The sequence below is a fragment of the Trachemys scripta genome, chromosome 1, assembly GCF_013100865.1.
Source record: "Trachemys scripta elegans isolate TJP31775 chromosome 1, CAS_Tse_1.0, whole genome shotgun sequence".
In the NCBI taxonomy this organism is placed as follows: domain Eukaryota; kingdom Metazoa; phylum Chordata; order Testudines; family Emydidae; genus Trachemys; species Trachemys scripta.
In genome coordinates, this window is record NC_048298.1 from 151,883,514 (window position 1) to 151,904,867 (window position 21,354).

Below are 21,354 nucleotides of genomic sequence, written 5' to 3' on the forward strand. Positions count from 1 at the left end.
CTCTCCCCCACCGCGGCAGCCCCTGAGCTGGGGTTGGGAAGGAAGTGGGTCTCTCCCCAGCCACAGAGCTGGGGCTGGGAAGGAGGGCCATCTCTCCAGCAGCCACAGCCCTGGAGCTGGGGAAAGTCGCCTCTTTCTCTGGCCGCCGCAGCCCTGCACATCCCAAATTCCCTCCATCCCCTCTTCTCACCCCACTTTCCCTTCCCATCTACCTCCTGTTCCACCCAAGGCCACCACCTCACCTTATATGTGCATCTTCTCCAGGGTCCAGGCACCTAATTAGTGGAGCCACCCCTGCACAGCTCCACTAATTAGGTGGGTGGCCCTTCATTCTCTCGTGTGCAGCTGCCCAGGCGCACACCTTAGAGGGAACTATCCGCGGACCACAGTTTGAGAACCTCTGCACTGGACAACTCATCTGTAACTGAATATGGTGCTTTTTATCATTACCCTTTGTTTATAGTTTTCCAATTTGAATTTTTAGACACTGAGGTAGATAGTTTGCCATGGTATAAAATTAAATATCAGATTTGCAAAAAAACATTATATTACACAGTATAACTTTAATTTAATAAGGGAGAATTCAGAGCAAGAAAATTTGATTGTGTAACTTTTGATTTTGCATCTGAGTCCTCGTCTCTTATGTTGTTCAGGTTGCTATGGGACACTGGGAATGGAATCTGGAGTAATCCCTGATTCTCAGATTACTGCATCATCAAGTCTAGAGTGGCCTGACCAAACAGGCCAGGCAAACATCTGGACTCCTGAAAGAGCCAGATTGAAAAGGCCTGGACCTCCTTGGGCTGCTTTTACCACTGATGGATATCAGTGGTTACAAATAGACCTGAATAAAGAAAAGAGAATAACAGGTAAGCAGATCAGAGATGGCTTTTAAAATTGTATTTGGAAAGATAGGGATAGGGTAGGTTAATAACTGATGCAGTTTTAATCTGGGATTATAGATGAAGTTCAGTTGGCTTCTGACTGTAATCAGAGCAATGATATTTGCATGGTCCCTATACTTAGCATACCCAAGAAATTCTAGAATTACAGATGGACAAGTTAGGCTCTACTCTAGGGGGTGGTTTTGCGTAGGATCTTTCCAACAAGTTTTGTGTAACTGATTCCCACCTTAAATTGGTTTTTCAGCCTTGTCCTGTTTCTGCTGATTGTCCTTTTGGATCCACAAGGCTTTTCTGGCTTTCTTATATCCATGTCAATTCTCAGTTAATTCTCTTTAATGTGGCAATTTGCATTCTTTGAAGAGGATCACCCAAAGGAGGAATTCCAATTTTACAAAATACTTCCAAACTAATTTTTGACCGCTGACTTCAGACTTTTAGTGGTATCTATATCTTAATCTTTTTTTGTTTGTGTAACAGGATCTAAAGTGGTATCTGTTAGTCTGCATTCTTTTCCTAGTCCCCTTTTCTAATTATGTAGTTAGATTTTATATCAAGTGACGTTCCTGTGATAAGGTTTTTCCTCAACACTGTAACTACAAAAACTGAAGGGTCATGCTTCTGCTTATAATCATTTTTAATTTGAAAAATGATGGATTCCAAGACTCATGCCTCATGTTGTTCTGATGCTTTCTTGTGTGCGTGTTGAAAGCCCTTTACTGGCCTTGTGCATTCCCATCTGTCATCTCATCATCTCTTCTGTTTTCCTGTACATAAAGTGATATCCTTCTAGTTCAAAACTGACAAATGTCACCTTGCCATCTCCCATTAACCTGAACTCTAGCTGCTGTTACTCATGCCTCATTATATTAAAAGTATGTAAACAGAACCAAAAAAAAAACCAGGAAAATCACCACACTGAATCATTGTCCTTTCTAGCTGTTCTCCCAACAACTGTTTCCCTTTCCCTTTTCTCTTTCCTTCATACCGTATGGCCCGATGTCACTTTTCCCTAAGATTAGAAAGAGGTTTGAGATGAGGACCTTGCCACATTCTTGCATATTATGGCACTATAGAAATAGAAAATGTTTGAAGAACATAACTATCCCATTTGTATTATGATGCCTTTTTATTGTCACATTCTTATTGTTTCATACCTTGGAACCCATATCAGTGTTGCAGACCAGAGTTACCTCATTTGATTACTCGAGATAGTAAATTCACTTTTTTTTTTTTTTTTTTTTTTTAGAGCTACCAGAACCAGTCAAGTTGGAGTTTAGTATGTTCATATGCTCTCCTTAAGGGAACTCCTTTGTCTGTGTTGCAGTTTTCTATCTTTAAAGACCTTTTATCACAAAGTTTAGTTTGTTTGGGTGGCAAGATACCTGGTAAATTAATCTGGAAATTCAAAATTGATTCATTGATTAAAAAAAAAAAAGAAATAAAAGGCAATGCATAGTTAAACAGCATTAACTCTGATCCCATTCCTCACCACTCTTGTGCCCACTTCATCTTGCATACAAAATAGAAGAGACAGAATCATAGAACCGTAGAGTTAGAAGGGACCACAAGGGTAATCAACTCTAACCCCTTGCCAAAATGCAGGATTTGCTGTGTATAAACCATCTAAGACAGCTGGTTATCCAGCCTCTTTTTGAAAACCTCCAATGAAGAAGATTCCATGACTTCTCTAGAGTTTGTTCCATTGTCCTGCTGTTCTTACAGTTAGGAAATTTTTTCCTGAGATTTAATCTAAATCTGCTATATGGTAGTTTGAACCCTCCATGGCAAGAGAGGACAATTTTTCTCCATTTTTTTTATGGTAGCCTTGACATCTTGAAGGAGCTTTTAGAAGACTGAAATATCAGTAAATCTTCTAAATCCACTTTGTGTATTTTGCCTGTGCAGTTGGGGATCTTTGTAAATGTTATTTTATACTCATTATTTATATGATCCATCACTACCTCATGTATGAAGAAACAGGACTTAAAAGGTTTCTCATCTCCAATTAAGTAGCTAGGACTTAATATTATGTCTGTTCTGCATCTCACATTATGACAAATTTGCATTTCAAACTCCATATGCTTTCAGGGAATTTTTCCCTAAGTGGTCATTTCTTGCGAAGAGATGTGAAAGCCTGTCTTGTTCCAGTGCCTATGTGTGATCTTAAAGAAAGCAGATGTATTTTGTAATAATTTTTTATTCAAGAAAGGTATACTTCAGTATAAATGCCAAATTTATGTACAATCAGACTATCATTAAGTGTAATCCAATCTAGTAGATCTCTTCTCAGTTTTCCTTCTCACTGATAGAGAACACACTGTGATAGATATCCCAACTGTGATGCTGGTTGAATATATGCATCTGTAAGCTTAGATAATCTTCTCAGTCCACAGGCAGCCATGTGCTGAGTAGAGCTGTAAGGTCCATGAATCGCAAAAGTATAACGTCCTCATGTTGTACACCCATTTATGACTGCATGGTTTTGAGTGCATAATATTTCACGTTCCTTTTTTTACTGTCTCATTCCCCACACTCTTAAAGTTGTTGTACTGCATCTGTGTACATTGTTTAGAAGGCAAGCTGCCCTTTCTTTGGACAGACCTTGCAGTGAACATACACTTTTCATTTTAATAGAGTGGGGCATGTGACCGCAGAAGGAGAAAGTAACCATCTTTTATTCTTGCATGTTCTGTGCATGTTACTAATGTCTGTGCATGTGCTCTTTCAACATTCACATGAATCATCAAATTCATCTCTGTGTGCTTCAAAAAATATTTAATTTTTTAAATAGAGATGACAGGAATGGCAACGCTAATTTATTTTTAATCTGTTTACAAAGCAGGAAAAAACCACCAGAAATTTCTTCCATATTTTCACTAAGATATTTGGGCTGTGATCCAGCACAGCAGATATATGCAAACTTAGCTTTTATGAATAGTCAGGCGGATTACCCATGTCATAAAGTTAAGCAAGTGCATAGTGCTTTCCTGGATTGAAGCTTTGATGAGTGGGATGTGTCACAGCTGGTGCTCGATAACTGTTAATTCAGTAATACAATAAGTTTTTGCAGTTTCACCGCATATTGAACAGCAATGGAGTTTGGAGCAGTCAGGTGGGAACCGTTGCCTGAAGGGACTGATAGCTATCAAACAATCTTACATTGGGATAACAATTAGTGTGTGCTGGGAAATGGAATCCCTGACACTCATCGTGCCTTAATTCAGAGGTTTCTCATGACTTTGCAGTTGTGATCACTGGGTATCCCCTTGTGTATATAATATAGCTGGCTTTTTTTCTGTTGCTGTTGTTCCATCTGTTCTTAGTGTTTCCTGGGAGAAAAAGGATTAATTCAAGTTGATTAAATCAGCCACCCATCTCCGAGAAGAGCTCTTCCCTAATTTTGTTCAGAAAGGCTGCTTGTGCCTTAGTACCTGTAGTAAATATTAATCTAGAGAGAGAGTTGTATCTGCTATTTTCTCAATTCCACCATGGACACACTGCTTTCTATTTGTGGAAGTGGGTGTGTTCCTCAGAAAGTAGAGGACAGGGTACCTCGGAGGTACACTGCATTTGCTCTGTCCAGAACACACAAACTAAGATCTTTAGGTCAAATCATGGCCATGCGCTTCAGTGGATGGCAGCATGTGTTGTGTGTGAAGTAGCAGAGAGTTGGAATACTGGCTTGTGGTGTCTGTCTTTGTCAGAGTCTGGGGATGTCACTCTCATGTCAACCCAACTGTAGGGCAACCATTGCATGACAGGTTGCATTCACCTCTATTTCCTCTTCTGCATTAATTCTTCAAAGTTGATTCACCTTTTCCTTATTGTGTGTGTTTGCAATCTGCCTCATGCCAAAAATGAATTAGTTTTAGGTGGAATGGTTATGTTCTCTAACACTTACACTTCAAGAAGACAATCCTAAACCATCCCCTTTTAAGTGGTCAATTCAGTCCCACAGCCCTCTCAGGGATGGTCTTTGTAATCCCAGCTAATAGTCTCACTGCCAGTGGCAGTACTGGTTCATCAACTTTCTTACAACAAACTTTTGTTCTCTTCTTTCCATCTTCTCTCTGGCTGTGATTCACAGTTTTGATCTTATACTTTTCCTTTAATTTCATGCCTGTATTAATGCTTTCTATAAAAAACCTTTCTTAGACTATTATAATACTGTAAGTACCTGCCTAAGAAAGCTTGTGGTCTTTCAGTGTTGCTTGTATATAGCCTGTGAATCCAGAACCAGGGTGGCTTTGGTTTTGTCTTTGTAAATCCAGAACACAAGGCCAAATGCAGCAGTCTGACGCCCCATCAAGAAATGCAAAGAAAAAAAATGTTAAGGACGTTTTCAGAAAAGTAACTTAAAATAATTATAAGGAGACAGTCACTGGATGTGGAAGTTATAGATCCTGATGGTTTAAGAGGAAAACCTTTAAAATATTAACTGACACAGAGGAGAACATATGCTTGATTCCTCTACCTAAAGTTGCCATATCCTGGGTATATGCTTCGTATTATAAATCATTGCATGAAAACATTGACATAAACATTTTTCAAAGGGAGACATTTGGCATCTATGTAAATGGAAACCTTCATATTCACAGGCATTATAACTACTGGATCCACCATAGTAGAGTACTACTATTACATCTCTGCCTACCGAATTCTATACAGTGATGATGCACAGAAATGGACAGTATACAGAGAACCTGGTGTTGATCAGGATAAGGTAAAATTAGTACAGACTTTCTAGATATAGTCATAGATGAGTGTTTAGATATTGTATATATGACCAGGCATAATGAGGAAAATTACCAAGTGATTTTTCTTCACAGCATGATAAATTACAGTTTTGATCCTTGGCCCAAGAATAGCATATAAGCAAAATTAAATCTGAATTCATACAAATATCAACATTCATGAGATGTGGAAAATATACAAATATCCAGTAAAGATCTGAATTACAGAAGTGATATAGGGAGAAAAGATCTCTCTTAGAAAATTCCCATTATCAGCTTTAGATTGCCTTCCTATAATTGTATTCCCTTCAAAATATCTAGACTTTTCCCAAAATAGATTTTTCTTCATATTTAGTAACATAGATCAGAGATTTTCTTTCCCCTGTGAACATAGTGTAGTATTTGGATTTCTCCTTTCTCTATGTTGTTTCTGTTCATCTCCCACTATTTTCACAAAAATATTAGCACATAATCTTTTTTTCCTCATGGCATTTAACCAATTAAATTCCATAGTAAACATTTCATTTTTAAAAGTTCTCATTGAGAATGAGTTATTGTGATATGTAATTTCAAAATAAATCTATATTAAAAATGTAAGATTATTAAACTGCACTTAAAAAAACTTTAAAGGTATCACTTGAATGGGTATAGGTAACAAAAATTAGTTAAGACTAATACTCTCTCCTTAATTCTTCCCAGTGGTCTAAATTCGGATTCTGTTAAAATAATGGCAAAGTTCCTGCTGACCTCACTGGAACGAGTATTTAGTTTATTTTGCTGCAAATTTGTAGGCACAATATATGTTACCTGATGGGTTTCATGCAGTATCTAGAATCCAATAAAGTACCTTTTTTAGACCCTAGGATAGACTCTAATGTGAATAGTTTTTTTTTTTAATTTAAATTATGTTAATTTGCCATGCTTGTTTCCATACACAGACAAAATTATAAAGAATCCAACTATATGTGGTAAGTCTGATCATTTGGCTGAACATGCCAATACTTTTCTTGGAAAAAAGATGTTGTCTCATGCAGTTGAACAACCAACAGACTGTCACATTGCTACTCTGTTAAGAATACTCTTTAAAATTACACTTATTTTAATAGGAGTATTTCATAATGAGATTGTCCTACTTTGTCTCTTTGTATTACTGGTATTCTAGTTTGAGTGGGATTGCTCTTTTTTTTTTTTTTGTCTTTCCCAAAATGTTCATGTAATTAAATAAGATTCCAAGAAATGTTAGAGGAGACGATGGCCAAACTTTTTAAAACCAAAAGTTAGAAATATACAATTGTTTTTTCTCATATCCAGGCTTGCCATTCCAACACTTGCTTCTTCTGGGCTCTGCAGCTTCAGGAGGTAGGACCAGACTTGTCAATCAGACAAAAGGAGCTTGGGTCACCCTTCTAGAAAATTTCCTGGTTTCCTCTGTCTCCTAACATGAGAACATAGCAAGCACTCAGAAGCCACGCTAGAATTCCTTTGTTTCTCCTAGTTGGGAACATCTCTGCTCCAGTGTTCAGTATCTTGTGGTCTCCCCAACCCCCCTGGCTTCAAGCAGAGCCAGAGATAAGGAGGCCTTAGATGGGCAGAGAGATCCTGTTCTTTCCGTATCCAAGAGGGGCCCTTCCCAGTGAGTGCAATCTTGTAGGCTTCCTTCCGGTACCACCAGAAGTGACATTCCAGTTGCTCAACTGAAATGAGGAACCTGGCAGCCTGAGTTCCCAGCAGTAGCCAAAGAGGAAGGCCTAATCAAGAGGGTTCAACAGTTGTGAACGCAGCACCACCATTGCTATAAATAATGGTATCCTAGTTACCAGGTTTAATTGTACATCTGCAGACATGCCAGTAACCAACTCCAGTGCTGGTCCAGATGTCTCTTCCTGCACCTAAGGCTTCTTCAGACAGTCTCCTGGATGCCACTGGCAGATTAGGGGCTGCTTAGCTGAACTCTGCTCCAGAGCAGAAAACCCTGTCCATCACTGAACAGTCGCACCCAAACAGCCACCAGTGCTTTCAGCCAGCCCTGGGGTAAGTAGCTCACCATTGGTGATTTTAAACTCCCTAGTAACCCTAGAGATACCCTTCTGCAGAATTTATCCAATGATTGCTGCCAGTCTCAGACAACCAAACCGTTTTGTCATCATCTTCCATCTCAACCATCAGTATGGCTAGTGTACTCAGGCTGGTCCTGAGAGCCTCCTCTTCCCCGCTCGACACCAAATGGACTTTTTTTCAGAAGAAGGACGACAAAGGTCAAATATATCACTCAGAGGGAATTTCAAATAAGGTGACATTGACCCCTTCTGCTTCGGACTCCTTTCTCTTGGAGGATGTGAAAGTGTTCCTGCAACCTATGAGAAGCAAAGGCAGTCTTCGTCCTACCCTGTCTAGAATCATAGAATATCAGGGTTGGAAGGGACCTCAGGAGGTCATCTAGTCCAACCCCCTGCTCAAAGCAGGAGCTATCCCTAAATGTCCCCCTCAAGAACTGAACTCACAACCCTGGGTTTAGCAGGCCAATGCTCAAACCACTGAGCTATCCCTCCCCCCAGCCTAGCCTCCACCAGAATATGGCTGAGAGAAATTGGACATAGGTCTGAACCTCTTGGAGCTAACCAATCTCACTAATCCTTCTGTATAAAGGATTAAATCTATAGCTCTGGTGGTGAGAAGCCAAAGACCAGAAAGAGGCATGTACTGAGGTCACCTAAGGACTCACTCATCTGAGAATTTCCTCTTCCAGACAACTTGCCTGCCTCAGGTTTGGATTCAAAGGAAGAATCCCAGGAATGGCTTCTCTTCTCTCTTCACTTTCTCTCCTGCCAAATCTCCACTCTGTATTGATACTCACATGGTTTCAGGGTTAAACACAGGACAGTCAACAAAGATGTACTTTCTTTAAGTTTCCAAAGTAGAGCTCTTGAGCCAGTCCTGGAAAATATTTAAAAGCAGAGTGAGGACTATCAAACAGGTTTAATCAGCACTCTGAAATGGCTCAAATTTAACAAAGCCTCAGAGTTGAAGTCAGACTGCTACCCTCACAAAACGTTTACTCAGCCATCACTAACTCTAAGAATCAGTCATCCTTTCAGAAGGCAATGTTCTACCCAAAGAGCTCAGTGATCACAGGCAAGAGTCCTCCTGGTGCTGTGGCCACATCTGCAGGACTTAAGCATCTTCTCTTCTATTGCTGCTACATGCTTGTGCTATTTTGGCCTGTATGGGTTTCCCCTCAGAAGATACCTGGCTGGGCCTAAGGACCTGAAATCAACTACTACATAAAATCGCTCTCTCGGAGCAGCTTTAGTATCAGATTTGTGCCTTGTTCCATTTGTTTGTGGCTACCCAGAAGCACAATAATAAGGCATTTGGGGACTGTACAATGGAAGGCAGACAGCCGAAGGCTTGATGGCTTCTTTACTGAGCAATTTATTTTGAGTGCTTTGAATGCTTAGACAAAGCAGTCCTAAGATTAGGATGAGAAAATTCTGCCATTGGCAAGATACCAGAAGAAAGATTTGCAAACCTCTAGTTAGGAACAAACAGTCCTTTTGAGGCTTTTCCTCATCTAACTTCTGCTGATGAGACAGTAACTTGATGAAAAGGGTATTGGAACAGATCCTGCACTAAAAGTCCTAGAAGTATTTTCTCCAAATATCCACCTTGAACAACAAAAATACTTCGCTTCCCTTCTCTCCTGTACCCATCCGAGGGGGGAACCCTGTGGAGTCATGCTTCTCCAATGTCAGCCAGTAGCCTGCCACCTCCCTGGATCAATGGGTGACAGAAGTAGTTGGTAAAGATTCTGTAACAGAATTCAAGTCCCTTGCAGCTGATTCCTGCCTCCTCCCTCCAACTCCCTTTTCTTCTTTTCAGTGTCTGATAAAGTATATCCAGATGATATGGGAGGTTGCTATCCCACTTGCCGGTCATTGAACCAGTACAAGACTGGAGAGATACTCAGGGACCAATTCCACATTCTTCTTCATCCTATGCAGTCACAAGGGATCAGAGTTATCCTGAATTTGAAGAGCATGAATGTGCACCCACTTCAAAGATTTTTATTCCTTCTCTCCCATGTTCACCTTCACGCTATCGCAAATTGTTCCCAAGAAGAGCTCATATCATTAACCTGGAGGTAAAGCAGGAATGGATTCAAATTGGGACACCTGGTTGAGAAACTGGACAAGATTGCAATTACTAATGTGATGGCCTTTCCTGTTACCTTTCATCTTGCAATTCTAACCCATATTGTGATGGGAAGTCTTCTGTCGACAGTTGAAACATAGGAAAAGGTGTCGTCTTTACTTTTTTATTTTGTGTGTCAGAATTCTTAGGATACCTCTGAGCCTTGGAAACAGTCACACTGGGAAGTCTTCTGGAGAGGGAAGTAAGACACTCCCTGGTGACTGACAGGACTGGTCCTGCCTGCTGAAGCTACACAGGAAAACTGACTGGGAACTGTGAGTTAGCCTTCGGCAGTCTGAGAAGAAACATAATCAGCCATTGATTTTAATTCTAGCTTTGACTGCCCTCTTCTGGCCTTTATGGTAAAATCTTTGCTCTTTAGCCTGATAATTAGACTTTATGATTATTGTCAAAGATGTTTAATTGGATCATTCTCCTGCCTGAGAATAGAAAGGTTTTCTATTTTTATACTGAGATATAAGCTCTTTCTACAGTGTATTTGAACTATGTGTTTTTGTCTCTAGTATAGTAACCACCTGCACATTTCTGAAGTGGAATTCAATGTGTAGCTTGAAATTCCGTTGTAGTTAATAAAATGAAGTCTTAAATAAAAGAAGAAATATTTAAAAATATATTTGTAGAAATGTACTTCACCAAAACCTGCCAGTTGTGATGAAAAAGTATATTTAAATAATTGGAGCAAAAAGGAATCTATAGTTATACTGTAGTATACTCCCCTCTGCTCCTACATGACCACCTATACAGAATATGCTTTTCAGTGGCCCCTTATATGCAGATGTTCTCCCTTTTGATTCTTGAATATATGCATAGTGCATGCATCTGGAGTTTTCATTCCTATTTACATTTTTAAAAATAAGTTTAAAAAGTCAAGAGTTGAGCACTGTTGAAACTCTTGCAAGTTATAAGGGAAATTGTGAGAAGAAAATGGTGATGCAACCAGGGCTTTTTAGGATTGTGTTTCTGCTACTGCTTCTAACCTTTTATTCTGAAAAAATCAGAAGGAAGCATTTGAAGTGGTGATTAATGAGAAGTGAAAGATAAAAGCTAACCTGTTGTGGCTCATCTGCTTTTCTGAAGGGGAGAGGAAAACAGCAGGGGCAGATAGGAATGTAAAGAGAAGGTGGAAGTTTATTTTTAATCTAAGAAAAACCCTTTGCTTCCCTTACATGTGTTTTCATGTTAAAAACATAAGTGAGTTTAAGACCAATCTGATTGAGAGATTACTTCAGTGCTTGGTACCATAAATTTGACCTAAATAGAAAGAAGCAATGAATGAGCAGCAATACTGTTCATTGTTGATCTTAGTGAAGACGCTGGCTAACATTATCAAAAGCAACTAATGATTTTAGTTGGTTCCATTCTTGGGTGCCCAGTTTGAGAGAGCTTAAAGGAGATTAATTTTCAGAAAATGCTGAGCACATGCCTGAAAATCTGTGCCTAATAAGGTGTTAAATAGGGTTCACAGAACCCCTATATACATTAGGAAATCTTGGCCACTGTTTGGCATGTTTAAAAAAACAACAACCACCTTTTGCAATTGGGTCTCTTAATCCAAGAGCAAAGAGCTGTTTAGCCAGTCGCAGACCAATCTTGCTCCATTCAGTAGTGTTTATTGATTAGCATTACAATATTAAACAGTCTAGAAAATTGAAGAAAGCATTCTTTTCTATTGCTGCTATCATATTATCCTAGCAATAGAAACAGGCATATATCACAAACAAGAATACAAGTCAGCAGTTAGGAGAACAGATCTTTGTGTATTAGGCATCAGCCCACTCATGTGTCTCTCTCCTGAAAGTGCTCTCCTTTTGTGGGGCCCATAAATGCAACCCTATGTCAGTAAGAACTGTCAGCACACTATTAAAAAAGAAAATAGTCCTAAATTAAAGCCATCTTCTATGTCTCTGTCTGTTCTTGTGATTTGTCTGTTTAGATTATAAGCATTTTAGAATGGGGACCATGACTTCCTCTGAATTGTACAGCACAGAGTACACTGTCAGAAGTTAAATACCCTACTGTTCAATTATTTTAAAATAAACAGAATAGACTCCCTTTGCCAACGTACTCTCTGAGCAAATGAGGCCCATAATATATTTGCAGGCTTCAGTGTCTCGTTTATGCACTTATCATTCTGAAAACTGTTTTGATAAAACTCTGGAGCCTGGTGTGTGGTATACTGAGAACGTCTTTAATTTTGTCTTCACACACACACACACCTGCCACACACACAACTCTGTTACAGCATACTATCCATGTACTAATGTTACGTATTTTAGTGAATGAAACTACTTTCTGTCCCTTTAGAAAGTAAAATTACAAATCAGAAAGAAAGTTGGTCAGTATTTTCAAATTTGAGAAAATATACTTTAATCACTAAGTATGTAGTGCTAAACTAAAAACAACACACACACATAATAATTGCAGTGATGTAGTTCTAAAACAAGAGTGGAGGCAGTCAGTGTATTTTTCATTTTTTGTACAGCACCTAGCACAATGGGGTCCTTGTCCGTGACTGGGCTAGATGCTATGATAACTCAAATAATAAATAACAATAATTGTAGGGAGCATGAAGCCTACAAGTCTACTCAATTCTACTTCTTGTTTAGCCAATCGCTAAGACAAACAAGTGTATTTCCATTTACAGGAGATACTGCTGCCTGCTTCTTATTTACAATGTCACCTGAAAGTCAGAACAGGCGTTCACATGGCACTGTTGTAGTCGGTGTCGCAAGTTATTTACGTGCCAGATGTGGTAAAGATTCATATGTCCCTTCATGCTTCGACCACCATTCCAGAAGACGTGCATCCATGCTGATGACGGGTTCTGCTCAGTAGCGATCCAGAGGAGAACGGACCAACGCATGTTCATTTTCATCATCTGAGTCAGATGCCACCAGCAGAACGTTGATTTTCTTTTTTGGTGGTTCAGGTTCTGTAGTTTCTGCATCGGAATGTTGCTCTTTTAAGACTTCTGAAAGCATGCTCCACACCTCGTCCCTCTCAGATTTTGGAAGGCACTTCTGATTCTTAAACCTTGGGTGAAGAGCTGTAGCCATCTTTAGAAATTTTACATTGGTACCTTCTTTGCGTTTTGTCAAATCTGCTATGAAAGTGTTCCAAGACTGCTATAACATGAAGTATATTGCATAATGCGGGTAAAACAGAGCAGGAGACATACTATTCTCCCCCAAGGAGTGCAGTCACAAATTTAATTAACACATTTTTTTAATGAGTGTCATCAGCATGAAAGTAGGTCTTCTGGAATGGTGGCCAAAGCATGAAGGGGCATGCAAATGTTTAGCATATCTGGCATGTAAATACCTTGCAATGCTGACTAGACAAGTGCCATGCGAATGCCTGTTCTCACTTTCAGATGACATTGTAAATAAGTTGGCAGCATTATCTCCCATAAATGTAAACAAACTTGTTTGTCTGAGCGATTGGCTGAACAAGAAGTAGGACTGAGTGGACTTGTAGGCTCTAAAGTTTTACATTATTTTGTTTTTGAGTGCAGTTACATAAAAAAAAATCTACATTTGTAAGTTGCACTTTCACAATAAAGAGATTGCATTATGGTATTATATGAGGTGAACTGAAAAATACTATTTATATTGTTTATCATTTTTACAGTGCATATATTTGTAATAAAAATAATATAAAGTGAGCACTGTACACTTTGTATTCTGTGTTGTAATTGAAATCAGTATATTGAAAATGTAGAAAAACATCCAAAAATATTTAATACATTTCAATTGGTATTCTATTGTTTAACAGTGCGATCAAAACTCCGATTAATCATGGTTAGTTTTCTTGAGTTAATCACATGAGTTAACTGCAATTAATGGACAGCCCTAGTTTTAACATAGTGTTAGTTATTATAGATATCACATACCTCCATCTTATATATGAAGTAAATTGTGAAATTAGAATTTCAGCTCAGATTCTTGCTTGTTTGGACCCAAAACTAGAAGTGTTCTACACAGTGTTTGTAGCTGCACTTTGTAACACTTCCTTTATGGTTCTATAACAATCACTGATATTGGTCTGAATCTATGAAGTAGGAGGAATTCCTTTGTATGTTTTTTTAACACATTACTTTTCTGCCGTGGCAGCATCTTAGACATTTCTAATATCGCCTATCACTATAATATCATCTAGGTGCTATCATGGTATACAGTCATAACTCCACCATCACATACATCACAGTGTACATATTTTAAAAATAAATTTGCGCTGGTCTGTCACTGATGTTCACTACATCATTGTTTATGTACTATCTGTATTCCTGTAGTGCCTAGGACAGTGTGGCCAAGTGGGGCCACCACAACATATAGGGTCTTGGAGCCCTTTTCCCAAACTCCCTGCTGCGGCCACTTACTCTGCTCCCTGCAGCAGCGGCCAAAACCCATGTTGGGCCCAGCAGCATTTCACTGTAGTGTAGTAGGGCTGCTGCCTCTGTGAATTCCATAGAGATGAACAACTGAAGCGCCCTCTGTGTGATCCCTAGGTGACACAGCCGAGAAGTTTTGGTGTGCAAAGCATTGAGATCACTTCAAAGAACTTGTGCATGTGGCTGTAGTGATGCTAACCATGTTTCCAACAACTGTTATACATGAGTGTGCATTCAGGGCACTTCACTTTGTGAAGAGCAAATACAGAAACAAGCGTACTGACAAAAACCCGGAGGCTGTACTCTGACTTGTACTGGAAGAGAGGAGTCATGATCAGTTCTCTTTCAAGAACCTTTTGAAATTAAAAAAGTTCATATTTACAACTATTTGGCTACAAAAAAGTGAGATATTGTGTTACAAACTTTTTTAAAAATTGTTAACTATAGTACTGTCAATTACTAAAAACTATGTAACTTTTGTGGTATTATTAATAGTGCATGTTAGTCTTTACACTGAAAAGATGTATTGTTTATTTACATGACACTTTCAAATAACCACATGACTAGAGTATCACTAGTATAATATTTTAACATTCAAAACTGTGGCTACTGGGAATATGCTGTGGCCACACATTTGAGAACCACTGGCCTAGGAGTTCCCTTCACAGACTAGGACCTCATCCTATTAGGTACACAACAAAAAGACTGTCCCTGTCTCAAAGAGCTTGCATTGATCCATACAATGCTATGCTTTATAGGGCATTTGGCTTTATCTAGACTCTATTCCGTCCTGTGTAAAGAAGTGCAAAACTTGCAGTTGACCAGAATATGTGTACAAGACTATTGTGCATTATAAGATGACTGTACCAGTACCATAATTTTTTCTCTGGAATTAGATTTTTGTATAAAAGCAAAGATTGTATCGGCATATGCCTATCTGAGCAATGCGCAAATGAAGAAGTTTGGGGTAAGTGCTCTTACAGTGGGAGGCTGGCAATGACTTCTATTCAAGCGTTTTTTAATCCACTGCAAACTGCACTCCGTTCTTTTACATAAATATTCAATAACATATACGTTCCTGAACTAGAGATCTTATGTTAATCATATCCAATTTACAGTAGATAAACTTGTGATACTGTATAACTAATCTTAATTAAAGTAAGAATGGAGAAACCAGTAGGAATTTTTGTTTTCTTTCTTGATGTATTGTTGGTAAAAGGGCAGGTGTTTTGACTTTCAATAGGAAATTAGCTGTCTTTGCTGCCTTTTTCCTGTAGATGGAGCTAAAAGTCCATGTGATGATCTAGCATTATCTTTTCCTTCCCACCCTTTGGATTGATAGAGGATTATGAAAAATACCAGTCATGAGCTTGGGGCTGCATCTAGAAGGTTGTGACAGACAAACGCTGCAGTAACCAAGGCCCTTGTGCATTGAGGTTCTCAACTTGGCCTTATCTAACACCTGTCTCTAATGCTGGCAGAAAGAAAATGCAAACAATACATAGATACATTTCCCTTGATTCAAATGCAAACCATGTCATCCTCTAGCTATCTCAGAGCCTTGATGAGATTGGCTTCTGGGAAAGAGAGAGATTATGCTTGTGGATAGAATACACTTTGAAGAGCTATAGGGGGCACTTGCACTAGCTCCATCAAAATAACACTCCACCTAGTTGTCCTGGACTGATCCTAGAAAGAGCATCTAGAAAAACTTTCTTCCACTGTCAGCTGATCAGAATACATCCTATCTTGCCAGACACAGACTTGGCCACACTGATCAAATGCTCATAAATGTAGAGCAGATTGTTGTAATTCACTCTTCATTTGGGCACTAAAGAAAGCACAGCTGGTGCCGAGTGCACCTTCTGGCTAACCCGGGTTGATAAGAACACAGTATGTTTGTGTCCAGATAACTCTGCTGGCTGCCTATCGAATAGCAGATCAAGTTTGAAACCCTTGATCTAAATGATCGTAACAAGCTGGGTCAGCAGAGCCTCTAAAAAGAATAGGACAAAGTGTGTCTGTAGGGACCCTAGCGGGCTTATGGAAAGCATTGTTTCCATGTCTTTGTTTCAGATATTTCTGGACAATATGAGGAAGTTTCCTCCATTCCCAGGATTACTCAGTAGCTGTGTTGTCAACCCTAATCATCAAGCTTGCTCTCTCAGGGTTGCTTATGATAGACTGCTTCAGCTGAAATTGCCATATATGAGGGAAGTTATCCCATTAATATACCAACAGGGAAGTGCACGCTCAAATAGACCTTGGCTCCCAGGTATTTGATTATTTCCCCCCCAAAGGAGGGTCTAGTTACTAGTATTTTTCAAGGCCTCCTTCTGCTTACACTGCAAAGGGAAGGAGGGAAATAACTTTCTATTGGGATCTCATCCCCCCCTTGTAGTTTGGACTGACCAACCAACCCATGCCCCTGAGTTTCCAGTCAGAGTTGTCTGATCATGTTCAGTAACTTCAGAGACACTGGATTTGGTTTCTCTTTTTCCATCGCACATTCAAAGTAGTCTTTCTAAGTCATTATTGTGCGTCAGGTTTCGTGATGGTGGTCAGATAGTAACTATGTAGTAGCTGCCATTTGTTTGATTTGCTATGTGAAAATAATTCGTGGCCTGTAAAGTTCCATAAAAAAAATCCAAAAATTTCACCTTGAACAAATATAAGGAATTGTTGCTAAAGGTCTTTTTGTGGGTTTTTCAAAATTCAAGAGTCCCTTTTGTTTTCATATCAAGATTTACAACCTCTGTAGACTGCAACCATACAAGCACTAGAGTGTAATGTTGATTACATACTTGAGCAGGTCTTGAATTCCATTTAGTAGAGGTTTTATCCATACACATGCCAACCTAAAATATAAAGGCATCAACAGTTTTTTGGCATTCTTTTGTTGCAACTGCCTGCCATATTTGAGGTATAAGTACAAGACTGATAGATATAAGATGCATAATTATCTATCAGTAAGATTAGACTCTTGCCATGGGCATTATACATAAGATGACAATGGAGTAATGTCATGATAGCTGGCAGATTTTATTCTGAGACAAAGGTACTGGAAAGGAGGTAGATGACGGGCACTAAAGTTATTTCTACTTATCTAATCTGGAGGTAAGATGTTGAGGTTTTGGTTCATACTTCACTACGATTGTCACCCTTTCTCTTTGAGAAGCTTGGTCAGCAGCACTGTTCTGGGAAACAAGTAAGAGGTCCTAATTATACAATGCCTTGCACTGCTTATTTGGTTAATTGAAGTTATAGGGCATAGTTGGCAATAAATTGGTATAGCATACATTGTAGGAGCTAATAATTCAGTTTGAATGTTTTTTTTTCCTTTTTCTAGATATTTCAAGGAAACACTGAGTATTACCGGGAAGTTCGCAATAACTTCATTCCACCTATTATTGCACGTTTTGTTAGGGTTAACCCGTTAAAATGGCATCAGAAAATTGCAATGAAAGTGGAACTGCTAGGATGTCAGTTTAGTATAGGTAAGCCTCAGTCACTGTAAAACTCTGGAATATGTTTGTAGCTATCACTTAATTTAACGTTTGGCCTTGTTTTCCATAAGAAATCATGACAAAACTTTTCTCTAAAATAATATTTTTGGGATGAGAAAATCTCATCTTCCTATAATGTCCACTGGACTAATATTTTCTAGTTTGACACTCAAAATATTCTGAGACTTATGTAACTTGGAAAATACCTGCTTGAGGTGCTCCATGGGTAAGCTCCTTGTATCAATGATACTAGCAATTGGCTTTTTCTTTTCATGAGCTCTTGTACTTTTCTGACTGAACAAAATGAACAAGTCCTTTGGTAAACTGGCCACATTTCCCTTTCCCATGTAGGGAGCTTGTTAAACTTAAACCAGCACTAGGATTGGGTAAACGTTTTTCATAAATATGTTTCTACAGGTCGGGCTCCAAAACTAACCATGCCGCCACCACCACCACCACAAAGTAACAATAACTTCTCCGTGCAGACTGATAAAACAACCTCCACTCCTGAGATCAAAAACACCACTGTGACTCCAACTGTAACCAAAGGTATCAACCCTTAAGTGGTGATAGTGTTTGAGAACTGTAGTAATAGGTCTTATGTTAACATAACACTGCAAACAACAGTGAAAGATGTTGGTCCCAGGATATTAGACACAAGGTGTATGAAGTGTTAACTTTTTTATTGGACCAACTTCTTTTGGTGAGAGACAAGCTTTTGAGCTACACAGAGGAAGAGCTCTGTGATGCTTGAAAGCTTGTCTCAACAGAAGTTGGTCCAATAAAAGATATTACCTCTCCTACCTTGTCTCTCTTACGCCAACATAGTTTATCTAAATGTAAATTATTTTGGATTTACTTTCTGCCCTTTATGGTGCTCTGAACTTATACCTACTGTAACAAATCCTATCACACTAACTTTTTCCTTTTAAATATTTATATTACTATAGTAGAGACTCATATGATGGGTAACAATTTATAGCTACATTCTGGCCTCAGATGTGCAAATGCTTTGGAACAGCTTCTATGTGAAAGGTTAAAAAGGCTGGATCAGAAGAAGTTGGTTTTTTTACCCATGAAAGCTTATGCCCAAATAAATCTGTTAGTCTTTAAATTGCCACCAGACTCCTTGTTGTTTTTGTGGATACAGACTAACGCGGCTACCCCCTGATACTTAAAAAGACTAGGACAGTTCAGCTTAGAAAAGAGATGACCCAGAAGGATATGATAGAGGTTTATAAAATCGTGAATGGTGTGGAGAAAATGAATAGTGAAGTATTATTTAATCCTTCACATAACACAAGAACTAGAGGTCACCCAATGAAATTAATAGGCATCGGGTTTAAAACAAAAGCAAGTACTTCTTCACACAACACACAGGCAACCCGTGGAACTTGTTGCCAGGGAATGGTGTGAAGGCCAAAACTATAATTGGGTTAAAAAAAGAATTAGATAAGTTCATGGAGGATGGGTCTATTGAAGGCTATTTGCCAAGATGGTCAGGGGGACAAGGACAACTCCATGCTCTGGGTGTTCATAAATCTCTGAGTGCCGGAAGCTGGGACTGGACAATAGTGGATGGGTCCCTCAATAATTGCTCTGTTCTGTTCATAGCATCTGGCACTGGCCAGTCGGAAGACAGGATACTAAGCTAGATGGACCATTGGTCTGACCCAGTACGGGAATTCTTAAACATTGAGGTGCCCTTTTGAGCTAGAATTTTGAAATTGGGTACACCTCTTCATTCAAGGCCACTGATCACAAGAAAGAAAAATTCCAAATTGGAACTTTCCATCTGAGTGAGTTCATCAAAAAGTCATCAGTGTCTGTCTTATTGAATTTCAGCCATTTGTTACCAATTGTCAAAAAGTGATGAGTACTAATATTTTACATTACTGTCATTAATTTCTTCCATGAAGCATCCATGCTCGCATGAAACCTCATCACTTTGATTGATTTTTAGCAAAGAAAATTGTGCAGGCAGTGATGAAGGGCAGTTGTAGTCAAAGAGTAGGCTGCTGCCAAATGATATATGAACACTGTTCAAATGTCATTAACACCTTCAAGTCAGTTTTAAGTATTGTAAGTTCAGAAGTGTGTGTTCCTGTGCTGTTCTAATTTTCTTTAGGTTGATATTCAGGCAAATTGTAATTTGAACTTTATTTTTTTTTTTATATATATATATATATATATATATATATATATATATATATATATATAAATAAGAAATGTTATGACTCTGATACAGTAGCTTGGAAAAACTACTGATTGTACAGATATGTGGAAAAATTGGGTGTTCTATTTATTATTATTTAACATTTACATTTAAGGTAGCACCTAGAGGCCAGCCTGGTCAGGACCCCATTGTGCTAGGCACTGTACAAACATATAGAAAATTATGGTGTCTTCCCTAAAGAAGTTGTGAACTAAAAATGGATGTGCAAAAAGTTATTCTGTCTTACACCACTTTTGTTTAATGGATTTCAGATGTGGCACTGGCAGCAGTCCTAGTTCCAGTATTGGTGATGGTCTTCACTACTCTCATTCTGATCTTAGTGTGTGCCTGGCACTGGAGAAACCGGTAAATGAATGGATGATTAGCCCTCATGTAAAGTATTTTGATTTAATGTGTAGATATGAACTACACTGAATATGTAAGTATGGAAACTGTAGTTAAACCATTTCCAGAATGGATTTATTAGTTCAGAATAGTTTATTCATGTATGAAGAGGAAATGTTCTGCATTCTGAAGATGCCATATTTTATTGGCTAGCATTATGAAGGTTTGCTCTATTCTACTGAGTTCTTTTCCTGAAATTTTGGGAGACACTAGTTGGTTGAGAATTATATTTTGAAACTTGAGCAACAGCTACGGCCAAGGGCATTGTCAAGGCGTTCACTCCTCAGTCAACTCAGAGGGATCCACCCTAGTACATGACCTAGTGGTCTCCTTTCATGTTGTCCAGGTTAGGAGGAGCTTGCAGGAGGCTGAAATTGGAAAGCTGCAGCTTCATATCCTCCAACTACCATCAGCTATCAGGATTTATAATAGAAATCATTACTAGTCTGTAAACATTTCAGTGCTATAACTTGTCAGGATTTTTCTTCTGAAGGAAAATGTTTGCTAAATCAGTATTTGTGTTTTTGCATTTGAATATGGTAGCTAAATCTGTCCAACTTTTTATTTTTTTCCAGAAAGAAAAAAGCTGAAGGAACATATGACTTACCTTATTGGGATCGCGCAGGTAACAAAATGGTGGCAAAATCTCTGGACTCAGTGCCAGCCTTAATGAGCATCAGTGTTTAAAACACGTGTTTTAAACAATATCTATAACTTCATCTCTAGCAGTTTGTTGTAACACAGTGGTACTGAATTCCTCTTCCATTCAGACTTGTAACTTTTCTTTCTGTATGACAGGTTTCAGAGTAACAGCCGTGTTAGTCTGTATCCGTAAAAAGAAGAACAGGAGTACTTGTGGCACCTTAGAGACTAACAAATTTATTAGAGCATAAGCTTTCGTGGACTACAGCCCACTTCCACGAAAGCTTATGCTCTAATAAATTTGTTAGTCTCTAAGGTGCCACAAGTACTCCTGTTCTTCTTTTTG

General features: G+C 38.8%; 1 protein-coding gene across 2 annotated transcripts in view; it reads left to right on the top strand.

The window, feature by feature from the left end:
- Positions 1-21,354, top strand: part of DCBLD2 (discoidin, CUB and LCCL domain containing 2) — a 64,343-nt gene that overhangs the window by 37,328 nt on the left and 5,661 nt on the right. For both annotated transcript variants that reach the window (XM_034789893.1, XM_034789902.1), the window contains exons 8-13: positions 654-869; positions 5,504-5,628; positions 17,590-17,737; positions 18,164-18,295; positions 20,234-20,327; positions 20,942-20,991. In XM_034789893.1, the coding sequence (XP_034645784.1) occupies positions 654-869; positions 5,504-5,628; positions 17,590-17,737; positions 18,164-18,295; positions 20,234-20,327; positions 20,942-20,991 (765 nt within the window). The remainder of the gene's footprint in view (positions 1-653; positions 870-5,503; positions 5,629-17,589; positions 17,738-18,163; positions 18,296-20,233; positions 20,328-20,941; positions 20,992-21,354) is intronic.